General features: G+C 36.3%; 2 protein-coding genes across 2 annotated transcripts in view; both read right to left on the minus strand.

Moving 5' to 3' along the window:
* The window catches only part of LOC113228369 (zinc finger protein OZF-like), a 16,859-nt gene extending 10,668 nt beyond the window's left edge, over positions 1-6,191 (minus strand). The window contains exons 1-2 of the mRNA XM_026461641.1: positions 5,999-6,191; positions 2,634-2,738 (exon numbers count right to left, since the gene is read on the minus strand). Of these exons, the coding sequence (XP_026317426.1) occupies positions 2,634-2,738; positions 5,999-6,191 (298 nt within the window). The remainder of the gene's footprint in view (positions 1-2,633; positions 2,739-5,998) is intronic.
* A 3,512-nt stretch (positions 6,192-9,703) lies between these two features.
* Positions 9,704-12,297, minus strand: LOC113228370 (zinc finger protein 436-like). The gene is made up of 2 exons (XM_026461642.1): positions 11,598-12,297; positions 9,704-11,052 (listed from the first exon to the last, which is right to left on the minus strand). The coding sequence occupies exons 1-2, from the start codon at positions 12,295-12,297 to the stop codon at positions 10,190-10,192; spliced, it is 1,563 nt and encodes a 520-aa protein (XP_026317427.1). The 3' UTR covers positions 9,704-10,189.
* Between the last annotated feature and the right edge of the window lie 687 nt (positions 12,298-12,984).

Raw genomic sequence — 12,984 nt, forward strand, 5'->3', positions numbered from 1 at the left:
CATCGACACTGTACAATTCAATATCCAATAAAAGGTTTTTTAGTCGGGTACAAAACGTTGCATCGTTTCTAACACTTTTCAGGTCTGTGGGTAGATGTTCGTAGAATCGGGGACCCATTACCCGCGGATTTCTAGTTGCAAGTTCGGTACGGTGGGCAACGGATTTTAGTGTTCCCGCGTTTCGCAACGCTCGGCCTCCGCCCGTACGTCGCTCATAAGTAGCCAAGTTTTGACGCGCACAAACTATTATATCATAAATATATTGTGAGTATATGGTCATTATATTGTATTTCTTAAAAAGGTTTCTGCAGGTCTGACCCTTTTTTATATATAAAGTTAGTGAAATGCAAAAAATGAATTGTATATACAAATTTTGCAGGCTAATTTCATATCACATTTCCTTCTTATTCACACACTGGCTTTTATCTATTCTTAAAGCAATGCATCTAAATTAACACCTTTGATAAGAAATTTAAAATAAATAGAAAGTGATAAATCTGTCATAGATTTCTCATAGATGGCGCTACGACTAAAAAGTCGTTGAAAAACCAAATACAAAGACACGACGCAAGCACATAGAAGAATTCGTGAGGTCCGTTAGTTCGTTCCGTGGCTTAGTTGGTATGGCGTCTGCCACGGTATGCAAGAAGACGTCGGTTCGAATCCGACCGGATCGAAGGAATTTTTTCTGAGTGTTCGATCTTTGTATTAATAATTATAACAAACTAGTGGAGTAATTTCACAAAAAATAATTGAATATCAATTCAATAAAAATTTAATTAATACAGTGAATAGCGACATCTCTCGCCAGGACTGGTAGCTGTAAAGGTACTAACTGGGTGATAAATCTGTCATAGATGGGGCTACGACTAAAAAGTCGTTAAAAAACCAAATACAAAGACACGACGCAAGCAAATAGAAGAATTCGTGAGGTCCGTTGGTTCGTTCCGTGGCTTAGTTGGTATGGCGTCTGGCACGGTATGCAAGAAGACGTCGGTTCGAATCCGACCGGATCGAAGGAATTTTTTCAACAAAAAATAATTGAATATCAATTCAATAAAAATTTAATTAATAAATAGAAAGTTTTACCATCTCCTAAATAATCACTCTTTATAAGATACGAGTTTGAGAAAGTCAGGCGACAACTTATTTTACAATAGTGTCCAGGCTGTTATTGACGAACAGCTCAGCTGAAGGTTACAAACGTCTTCAAGTAAAACTCCTGCTTCATATATATACTTTGTAATGACGTTGTTTTTGGTACATTAAAATTGTATTAAATAAAATGGTTTACTTCTCAACGCAAATAAATCACAGATGTTTAGTCCTAGGAACCAAATATCAAATAGAAAAAGTCCTTAAGTGTTAAAGATTGGGTTCAAATTAATGTGATTAACTCGAAGAAGTCAAAACTGCACGGTATTTGGGGCTATTAATAGATGGAGAGCAAAAATACACGTCAGATCTAAACATGAAAATAAAAAATGCGTTTTTTAACTTTAGACATTATACAAAATAAGACCTTATATTCGGTAAGAGCTACGTATACTCCTAATAGACCTTCTAGTATTCATTTTCCCCATTTAACTACTGTAGCGCTATATATGGTTCTGCGCTGAACAGTAACATGGAACGATCTATCCAAAGGGTACAGAATGTTTGCATACGCTTCTGTTTTAATGTGCCAAAGAGGCAGTATATAACCCCGTACTTAAATAAACATGGCATTCTTAATATGAAAGGCAGATGAGATCTCCATTACGCGTGTTTTGTGCATAAAGTTGTCATAATAAAGCTTGCCTCACTCCTCAGCCGTCACACCTCAGGAACTGGTTCCGCCGCCGTACTCTAACGCAGTAGCGTTAACTAATGACGGGTTACCCTTGTTTATACATAATTAAATGATATTAAACAAAATGTTATCGGTACATTAAACCGTGAAACACACTGACAGCGGGCGCGAGTCGGGCGCAGGTTGGGTCTTGCGCCCGCTCGTGGTTGTCGTCTATATAAATATACGTAATTACACCCGCCGTACTCCCGACCCGACACGTGCCCGACCCGCACCCGTTCTGTGTGTTTCACGCTTTAGTAAAGAATGAACGAGATAACACTAGCAAACGAACCAGCGCACCCTACGGATTTTTCTATATACTTATTGCAGATCTTTGTTTTGTTTTGTTTTCTGGGGATGCTAACACACGGAGGTTTGGTTAGTTTCAGAGAGTGACCAGAGATTTAAATCGCAAAGATCTGAGGGGCACTGCCTCTGCGCCCATCACCCTGAGACATAAGTTTAAAAGTCCCATGTACCTGTAATTTCACAAGCACCCTTACCCTTCAAAACCAGAACGCAGTTCACCAGAACACAGCACTTTTCTTCATTTGAGCTAATGCTCACACTGCTGTTTGGCGGCAGAAATAGGTAAGGTGGCTCTGTCACAAGGAGCTCTATCGCTACTAAATACAAATTTGACAAATTATTTGAACGTACACGGGGCGCTTTAGGTCAGTTATCTAAGGGCACCACTTGTACCTACAGGTTGTAGACATAATAATGTTATAATATGAAAAAACACATTGAAGTGTTTATCAGAGTACTCTCGTGTTATATTGAAATAGACTTGTAATACCTTCCCTGGCTACAGCTGCAGGTTGTTGGTCTGTACTTGCTTCTTGTTTGGCTTCGGAATCGTCAACCTCTTCTATTTTTATTTCGGTTTCTATCGGTTGAATGCCTGAAAAAAAAAATCTATTGAAATATGATGAAGCTGGAGTCCGCGACTTCGGCTGCAAATTAAAATTCAAATAATGTCTGCACAAAGCACAAGTTTCGATTGTGTATGGAGTATTGCTGCCACCTTTGGAACGGCTTTGCAAATTATCAATTAGCTGCCTTGGACTCGGTGGAGCGAAGAACAAGAGACTTATTAACAGCAACTCTCTTGTGGAGTAGAAGCTACAAAATTTCGACCATCGCAGAAAAGTAGCCTGCTTGTCGGTTTTCTATCGGATACATTTCGGGGAGTGTGCGCAGGAACTTTTCAATTTAGTTCCACCCTCACCGTTTCTCTTTCGGTCCACTAGAAGGTCCGGAGCTCTCCATTCTTATGTCGTTGATATTCCACCTATTCGCACTAAGCGCTTTGCTTCCTCCTTTCTGATGCTTACGGCAAAGGAATGGAATACTCTACGGCATCTGTATTTCCCGAAAAGTACAACTTCGGACTATTCAAGGCTAGAGTGAATAGGCATTTTTTAGGCAAACGCATCCCATCGTCGGTCACATCGTCGCTTAACATCAGATGAGATTGTGACCAAGCGTGAGTCTATTATTAATGAAAAACCAGCTAATGAGCCCATATATTTGGGCCAAATAGTTGAGGAGTTTGATAGTCTTAGTGTTGGGAAAAAATTCCATTTTGAAAAAGAAAAATAAGTATTTTTCCTTTAATTTTTTTCATTTGACGTTGACACCTGTCAAAAGTTGAAGTTACTGAATGAAAACGATGGAGCCAACAATAAGGTTGGTAGTTTTCGATATCTGATGTTGAGTTCGGTGGTGAGCACGTATAGTATTGAAAACCGTTGAGGTTATAGTTTAAAAAATCATTAGAATTTTGCTGTTTTCACTGTTGACAGTTATCTACCCCCAACAAATTGGTAAGCAGGGTTAGTACAAATCTTATTAGTGTTATGACCGAAGAGGAGCTCCCTGATGATGACTCATCCTAAACACTTGTCTCAGCACCTCAAAGCATGGACACGGAAACATTAGGCTCCAAGAAGCGTCCTGCCCACAGCCACCTACAAAACAAAACTGCTAAAAAAAGTGTTCGCCCATCCGCCTCGATCCAAAACACTTTCGTCAATCCTAAATTTGATAGCGACTCCGATCTGGCACACTCCACGCAGGACGTAGGACCCTTCATAGTCCACATCTCGCGTAGGGAGTCTGATCCAGCATCGGGTTTCTCTATTCGGGTTCTCAAATTGGCCCAGATGCTACATAAGCTTGGTACAAAAGGAATTGTTGACGGAGGTATTAAACCTTTAGGACGTAATAAAATTGCAGTTGAATTTAAATCAGCAGAAGAAGCAACACTTTTTTGGCAAAAACATTTGACAACTACCTGAGACAGATCCCTAAATAACGTCTACCGTATGGGAGTCCTTCGGGGCATTCCTACGGACTGGTCTTTAGAAGAATTGTTTTCCGGTTTATCCTTCTCGAGTAATTGCGGCCCTGTTATAAAACTTAGGCGACTGAGTAGAAAAATTCGCCTAAACAATACTACGCAATGGATTCCCACTACAACAGTAGTTATGAGTGTTCAGGGCCAACGCTTACCTGAGAAAGTCTATTGTTTCCATACCTCAGTAGCTGTGGAAATCTACAAACTACCAACTATTCAGTGCAGGAAATGCTGCCGATTCGGTTATATAGTCGGCTAATGTAGATCTGCAACCAGGGAGCTACTGATAGCATCTGCCCAAAGCACGCTCGCCAAAAGGCAATAAAACTCGTTATGTCGGAGGAGAACACCAGCTTCTCAGAAGCTGCTACTCGCTTCCGACCCGTCCGAGCTTCCTATGACGCTGAAATACAAATTATTACCCGTACCCCAATATCTATATCTACCTAATGGTTGCGCTTTGAATCCCCCCCGAGGGAGAACCCCTTCGCCCTCACCCAATGACAACCTCAGCGAACTACTAGACAGTAGTAGCTCTAATTAATATAGTTTCCAAATTTAGCGAAATCATACCGCCCAATATCCTCCCTGTACTAGAATCTTTTATATCTCTCATCAAACAAAATGACCAATTTTCTTCAGTGGAACTGTAAAAGTATCCGACGTAAAAAGCCTAAATTTTGTGTACCTAATTAACAAATACCAGCCCGCTGTTCTTGCTGTCTCGGAGACCTGGCTTAAGCCTGGCTCGAATACCAGGTTATTCAAGCCTTCGGGGTGACAGAGACGACAGCAAGACAGGTGCTGCCATTTTGGTCAATCTCAAAATTCCGTTTTCCCAAATTACTCTCCCGCCCCATAATCCACTTCCAAATGGTAGCTATCAAATCCACAAACATATCATTAATTTCTATTTATGTTCCTCATACTAAATATTATCTCCGAAATAAAGACAATCTTGCAATCTTTCTTCACAGACAGCATTATTATTTTTGGCGATTTAATTGTCACCACTTCCTTTGGGGTTCCACTCGTTGCTGCTCTAACTCTGTTGCCCTTGTCAACTTTTTGATGACCTGAATGTGTCCGTGTGCAATGACGGCTCACCCACTCGTAGGGTCTCTCCCCTCCAAAATAAGAGCTGCGTAGATATCACTCTATTCTCTCCAGATGTACTACCCAGTTTAACTTGGCAAACTCTCAGCTTCTCTCACGGCAGCGATCACTTTCCCATATTATTATATTTAGACAGTATTACTCCCCCTAAATCGTATTACTTCTCCTCAAATATAGGGTTAAATTGGCTGACTGGGACAAATTCTCCCGCCTCGTCGACGCTAACCTGGCAACTCAGATCCAAGATATTGACAGCTAAATTTTTCTTGAGATGTACAATGTATTCGTTTCCCTCTTGCTAACCGCTGCAAACGACTCCATTCCGCTTAATAATTCCGCTCGGACCAGAATCTACTCTACGCCTTGGTGGGATTCAGACTGTTCTGCAAAAATTAAAAACCGCAACGAAGCCGAGCGTGAGTTCTGTGAAGACCTAACTTCGCTCCCGAAATATCTAAATTTTCAAAAGATCACAGAAATGTCAAAAAGATTCCAAGCTAAAAAAAGATGTTAGGTTGCCGTAACGTTTGTAAATCTCGAGAGTGGACACGCCGGAGTCGCCGATCAACCAATCCCTATCTCAAATTGTGCTAAGTTTTTGGGTATTATATTTAAACCGTAGACGGCACTATGCCTTCTCGTTGCAGTAACGAGGAACTACACCGATAATAACAAAAGAAACTCACCATTCTCCAAATATTGCTTAAAACATTCTTCAAATCGTAGTTCATTTTGCAAAACTTGTGTCCGGAATGCTGACGCATCCCTCAGTTTTGAAATACAAGGAGCACATATTGCGTTAGCCGAAGAGTGGTTTGTTGATGGTAAAGGGGGCAGCTGCAGATAAACAGAAAGTGGTTTAATGGCAAAGTAAAACATCGCCTTAGAGTGTAAATCTCGCATATGCATTTACCTATATATAGACAGTAATAATTATTTTGTATATTACTTTTCTTAATTATTTTATGACTGAATAAATATACAACAGTAATACCATAGGTGACAAAATACATACAAATTATGGGTTGCACATAAACTGACAAAAAAAAACAGTGGACAAGCCATCAATCGGTTTCCAAACTAGGGAATCCTGTACTTTGGGAGCCAGTAAAGACTTACAAATATTTTCGAACTGGTTATGAAGACGTGTATAGAATAGTGTTTTGTAATGTAAGTATAGGTACATATATAGTTTGTGGTGCTTTACAGGTGTTTGTTGAAGCAAGTCATAAGTCTCTTGCTTATATATATTTATTAAAGTAATACATGAACTTGTCAACTTATGTCTTAGTGTGACAGGCATACGAGCAGTGCCCTCATATCTTTAAGATTAAAAGCCTCTGTGTAGCACAGCAACAGCCATGGACAAGTGTTTGTTTCCCAGCAAGCGCGTTTATAATTATTAATACAAAGATCAAACACTAAAAAACATTTCTTCAATACTGCTGGATTCAAACCAGCGTCTTCTAGCAAACCGTGTTAGATGTTATGCGTAAGGTCCATTTGTTATTTACATGGCTTTGTTGGCATACCGTCTAGTACTGTTTGCTGGAAGACACTGGTTCGAATCCAGCAGGATAGAAGGAATTTTTTCTTGGTGTTTGATCTTTGTGTTAATAATTTAAAATGCTAACTTCAAACAGTTATTAAAAAGTGTTTAATCAATTTCACACTATATTCTTATCTTTGTCCAAAAAAAATTACGTATCAATCACAAACGAAGGATTCACTCCAAGATGATGATATTGATGTTTTTAGAATGTCTCATAAAGTGGATAATATTGTATAGGAGGGGGAGTGTTATGATGTAAATGGAATGCTTAGGCTAACAATGCAAAAAAGTAGATTTGAGACACACAGGAAATGGGAAATTGAGTTGCCAGATCACGAAAAACTGTTTCTTTATTATGCCAAATTTAAAAAGCTATAAAATACCCGTCCAATTATGGCATTATATTTCAGCTGCGTGTCTCATTATTCTGGTCGACTAGTACATTCAGTTTGGCTAAGTTGTATTAAAAAATTCTGAGGATTTTAGAATAATTTAAATAACATAAATAGTGTTATATGGTGTCAGTTTTAATTGCATTTCTAGAAAACTCTTTTTATAAATGTTTACACTGTTTTGCTATGTAAAATATATAATAATTAACTTACAATAATGTTAAAAATTTCTTTAAACATCGCTGAGTATATTTCGACTTTGCCATTAAAGGAATACGAGCCTTCAAGACTCCTGCAACTGCCTTCATTTAGACAACAACGGCAAAAGCCGTTTATAATCCACAAGTCCGTCATTTTTCACATAATAATCCGCTAAAAATCTAAAATATTGTTACAAAGTGTCCACAAAACAACAGTAGAGTGATGAAAAAAATATTTTGTAGCATTTTTGCGCAAAATTCGCTATAACAAGATGACAGTGTTCTGTAAATTTCTATCACGTATGTCTGTTCTATCGTTTCACCTGTAACAAACACGAACTAAATAACCGCATCATGTGAGCTGTAGTGATGTCTTAATTAATATGTCATTTTCTGAATCGATTCCATAAATAACTCGATTCGGTTCTAGATTAAATAATAAATGGCAACACAGGTATTGTCAACAGTTTTGCCAACCTGAAGAAATAAAATCATTTTTGATGGCGGCGTTTTATTTTTTTAAATAAGCATTGAATTTGATGGAATTTGATGTGTACAGGCCTTAAATAACACGAAAAACGTGAGATCCGGAGCCACATTTATTTCCAGTAAAAGTAAAGACGTATATTTACCATATTGTTTTTGTGTGTGTTTGTATTGTGTATCCTTTTGTGTGACATTTATTGTTTAATTTCTACTTGTTCATCAAATATCCATACATATAAATCAAAATTACAATGAACTAAGTGAATACTTAAATATTAACTTATTCTACCTACAAGACACGAGCCTGGCTCATAAATTTAAGAAGAATATGACATTTTCCCGAAATAACACTCGAACATTATACTTGAAACGATTTCGAACAAATTCCTTAATACTTATTAAACGGAATTTTGTAAAGAAAATTTTTAGTTATAAAAAAAAACATTTATAATTATAAATCACACTGAAAACTAAAAACATCATATCTTGGAAATTGGGATATGTTCGAACAGCTGTTGAAGTAACGACACGAAATCATGTGTTACCTTTTTTTACTTAAATATAGATTACAATTATCTATTGTAATTACATGGACATATTATACCATTCTCATTTACACTCATCTTACATCCTAATGTAAGACATCAATGAATAGTCACCAAAATTTTTTCATTTATTATATTTATCTCACATTTCAAAGTAAACATTACATATCATCAATAATAATTTCGGCATTATTTTGTTCTTTTTTTCTTCACCTACTGATATTTGGGGAGAATGTGCAAAGGAGTCTATGAAGCATTTTAAGCGGTAAGCAGGGTACATAAATTATAATTTATTAATATGAATCTTTACTTTTATACATTTACGTTTGTTTTTGTCAATGCAAAACGTTTTGTTTTTATTGAATGTCATGAAGTTTTTACTATACCCAAAGGTCATTCAGGGCACTGTATACGCAATATAATAACGCCTTTAGGACGCTGCTGCAGCTGTCACGGTTCTGCAGTGCAACTACACGGCATTCTTACGGCAGCTTCATGTCATTCTTACGGAAGAAGAATCTTTATTAAACAGTGTACGTGGAAGCAGCAACTGCCCCTGAACATTATCGCGGTTAGAAGTCAGTGCCCCAAGATGCGGCTTTTCGTAATATCCACAAAATTCGTAGTAGTACATAAGTACCAACCTAATTTTAAATTTATTGTTAGTATCACTTCATGGATCTCTTTAGTCCGTAATTAAGATTTATTATTATTTACTACCATGATGTTCATGTATCAATAATAATTCAAAATGTGCTACGAGACATAAACATTGAATTGTCTCACATGAGCCGTTTATAATTTGTAATTATAACATAATTATTTATATATTTCGTTTTCTTTGTTATAAAAAGACTACCAATACCATTTTGGACCCCGATGTAGTGGCGCGCTAATGGTGATAACTTTGGTAAAACAGCGTCTATAGCTAATACGTGAACTATAAAATATTTATTTAAAATTACACGACATCGAGTTTCATTTAGCAATACAGATATTTTGAGTCACACAATTAAGCTTATAATATTTGGTATACATCAATAATAAGGTTCTAAAGTTTAAGATTTATAACTGCCCTTATCATACAAATTCCAGCATGTTTCTGAAGCTATTCTTTCCAGAAAAATTACCGACAATGTTATTATATTATATATATTGTCGTCGTATTATAACTTCACTTCTTAAAGGTGACTTGTTTAACAGTACCCATACTAAATAATATATCATTGGTAAAACAACATCTTTTTATCTTATCTCTCTTTCTCTCACACAGGCATAGGCTGTGAAAAAGTACACAAACCTGCAATAAATATAATAACCTGCTATTCAACCTCAATGATCTCTTGTCTAGCTTTTTCAATGACTACTTTTAATAATACCATAACATTAAATACACAATTACGTATTTACTTTAATTGTACGATTTCAAAAACTCGTAGACAATATCTGTAATAAATATATTAACATCATTAAAACCATCTCGCAAATACTATATTTACCTGTAGCAGGAGATGGAAGCAGTCGAAACGTTTCGGTCTAAATATGCGCTCTGCGCTGACCTGGTTAAAATATACTCTTTGTTGAAGAATATATTAATTGTGCTATTGGCATAACGGCGTAGCTTAAATCTTGTTTTATTATACACGATGCCTTGTGTATCTTTTCATTTCTTGCTGCTTTCAGTTATTTTTGAACGAATGATTCAATATTTCTTTTTCTGTTGATCTTTTTGTTTGAACCTTCTTGTGCTTGGGCATGTTTCGCGATGGCGTGGTTTCTCATTTTTGTGTATACGCAAGTGACGATTCAGTGCAGATTTCTGTTCGAAGTTTTTTTTACAAATTTCGCATTTAAAAGCCTTGGTGCCACAGCACACACGCAAATGGTTTAAATAGTGAGAGTCATGGCTGAATTGCTCGTTACATTTCTCACAGTGGGACGGTTTTTTACCATCATGCATTTTTTGATGCATATGGAACTTCGCTTTCGTCCTGAATTCTGCTTGACAAACATTACATTTGATTTTCTTCACTTTCTTATGCGCCAATTTGTGGTCCTTTAAATGGCACGATTGTTTGAATATTTTGTGACAAATATCACATTTATGCGAAACCGCAAACAAATGTTTACGCTGAATATGCAGTCTTAAACGGCTTATTTCACGAAATTTCTTTTTGCATTGGTTACAGTTGTGAATTTTATTGTGATTGTTCAAATGTCGCATAAAAGAAGCTTTTATTTTGAATATTTTGAAACAAACATGGCATGTTAAGGTTTTTATTGGGCCATGTTCATGGAGGTGTTTTTTCAAATTATCCTTGTGGAGGAATAATTTGTGACATATGTCACATTCATACTTTTTGTCTTTTTCGCAGCAGCATGATTTTACAGCACTACCGGAAGGACCTTCGTTGTGGATGTTGAAAATATGTGTAATCAGACAGCAGCGTTTTGAAAACAGCACTTGACAAATGTCGCAGATATATTGTTGCACATTTTCATCAACTGTGGCATTGGCTGTGAGTGGATCTGGGTCTACAGATGGTTGGAACTCGGCGTCTGAGTCTGGTAAACAAAGCAATTTAATTATTATTATTACATTTAAGCTAAGGACCTAAATATTTAAGATCGCAGTACTTGGTTGTACAATTACAGTAGGCAACGTATCATTCGCATTGCACTTTTTATTTATTTATAAACGTTTAATTAATTTTGCTAGTTCATAGTTTCGCCTCATTTTATGTTCATTGTAAAGAGATTGAGTATATATTTAAATAAATGAACATTTAAAAACACTTAATAACAAAAATGATCTTGAGATCTGAATCTTCTCTATAGATCAATGCTTTGTTTAAATGAAAAAAGCTGAACTCATGGGACATTCATCCCCTAGTTTGCGACACTTAGAGGTGGAACATTTTCTTCAAATTTAAATGGGGCCCACTACTGAGGTACCTTTTTCCAACAAAAATAATCTATCAAAATCGGTTCACAAATGCTATTCGAGTAGTAGAAGAGTGATCCCGTAACACACATACAAAAAAAAACGTACAGCCGAATTGAGAACCTTCGAATTCGAATTTGAGAATTAGTCGGTAAAAAATACTCACCATCGAAACTACCTTCTTGGCTTCTTGGACCCAGAACCTGATCGCTTATCTTCATTTCTATACGGTTACTGAGCTCCGCTATTTCAATAGGATTTCTTTCATTTGGCAAAAAAGGATATAAATTTTGCCTCGATGTACTTGGTCTGTTAAGATTTTGCTGTATTTCTTGATCAACGGGAGGAACTACAGGCGGTGTATTTTGAATATTAATGGGTATGTTCTGTTCGTAAGCATTATTGACAGCTAACATGTCAATAGGCATAGTGTCTTCGCTTCGCAAAGGCGCCGATATAAAATGCATCAATTGATTGTTCCCGGTAAATCGAAAGTTCTCCGGCAAATTACAAGTAGATGTCGCTTCGGATTTCTCCACAACCGTTTCCGATTTTTTTATTTTTACGAGATTCAGTGCGTTGTCATCAAATTGTAAAGCTTCGTTCCTTACTCGTATGTTAGGATCAGGGTACTGAATCATTTGGATGTCTGCGCGCAGATTTATATTTTGGTTTACATGATCTCGCGCAGTAGGGTCGAAAATGTCATCATCGGATTGAACTTCGATATTATTGTTGAATTCTTCGTCGTCAAATTCGTCTTTTACGTAAACTGTTTCGATGGAAAGAATAGAGTTACTACTAACGGTGCTATCTTGAATATTTTCGTCGTCTATATCTACTTGTTGCGCTGGCGGATCCTCCATTTTGTATGAGTTTTGGAAAAAAATAGCACGAAAATATTCACTGTTCCTTTTTCTAAAAAACTGTTTATAAAATTAATATTACAAGGTTTTATTGAATTTTCAAATAATAATGACCAGGTTTAAACGAGTTAGATTTCAAATACTTTTGTTAAGAAAAGTTTTTTAACAATGAAATTTTGCACAATAAAAGTAATAATGAATTATTTTATCGATTTTGTAGTTTCATTAGGTTTTTATTTATCAGAAACGACTTTTCTAATAAGTTCTTATTTATATACGTGCGTCAATTACATTTTTGTCACTCGCGAACTTATTTCATATTTCACTTTTCGCATCTTGCTTATAAATGTGTACTCACAGAGTACTATAAATGTGTACCAATCAATAATTCTGGTTTCAGTGACGGAATAGTGTTGTTATATTTTGTTAAACTCTAATCGATTTGCAATTTACCAAATTAAAAAAAAATCGCTTTTAAATACTTATTTACAAATGTTTACATAAAAATTGTAAACAAATCATAAAGAAGAATCCCTTAGTTGTGCGTAGTGGAATTTAGGACCGTAATACTTTATAATAAAGAAGAGAAAAGAGTTTTCTTACAAATAAATAATATCGATACAAGTGATCAACAAATTTATGGTATCACTGTAATTGGCAGACGTGCGGTAGTGCCAACTTACAGGT

This window comes from Hyposmocoma kahamanoa, unplaced genomic scaffold (genome assembly GCF_003589595.1).
Source record: "Hyposmocoma kahamanoa isolate Upper Pololo Valley unplaced genomic scaffold, ASM358959v1 228, whole genome shotgun sequence".
NCBI classification, from domain to species: Eukaryota; Metazoa; Arthropoda; class Insecta; order Lepidoptera; family Cosmopterigidae; genus Hyposmocoma; species Hyposmocoma kahamanoa.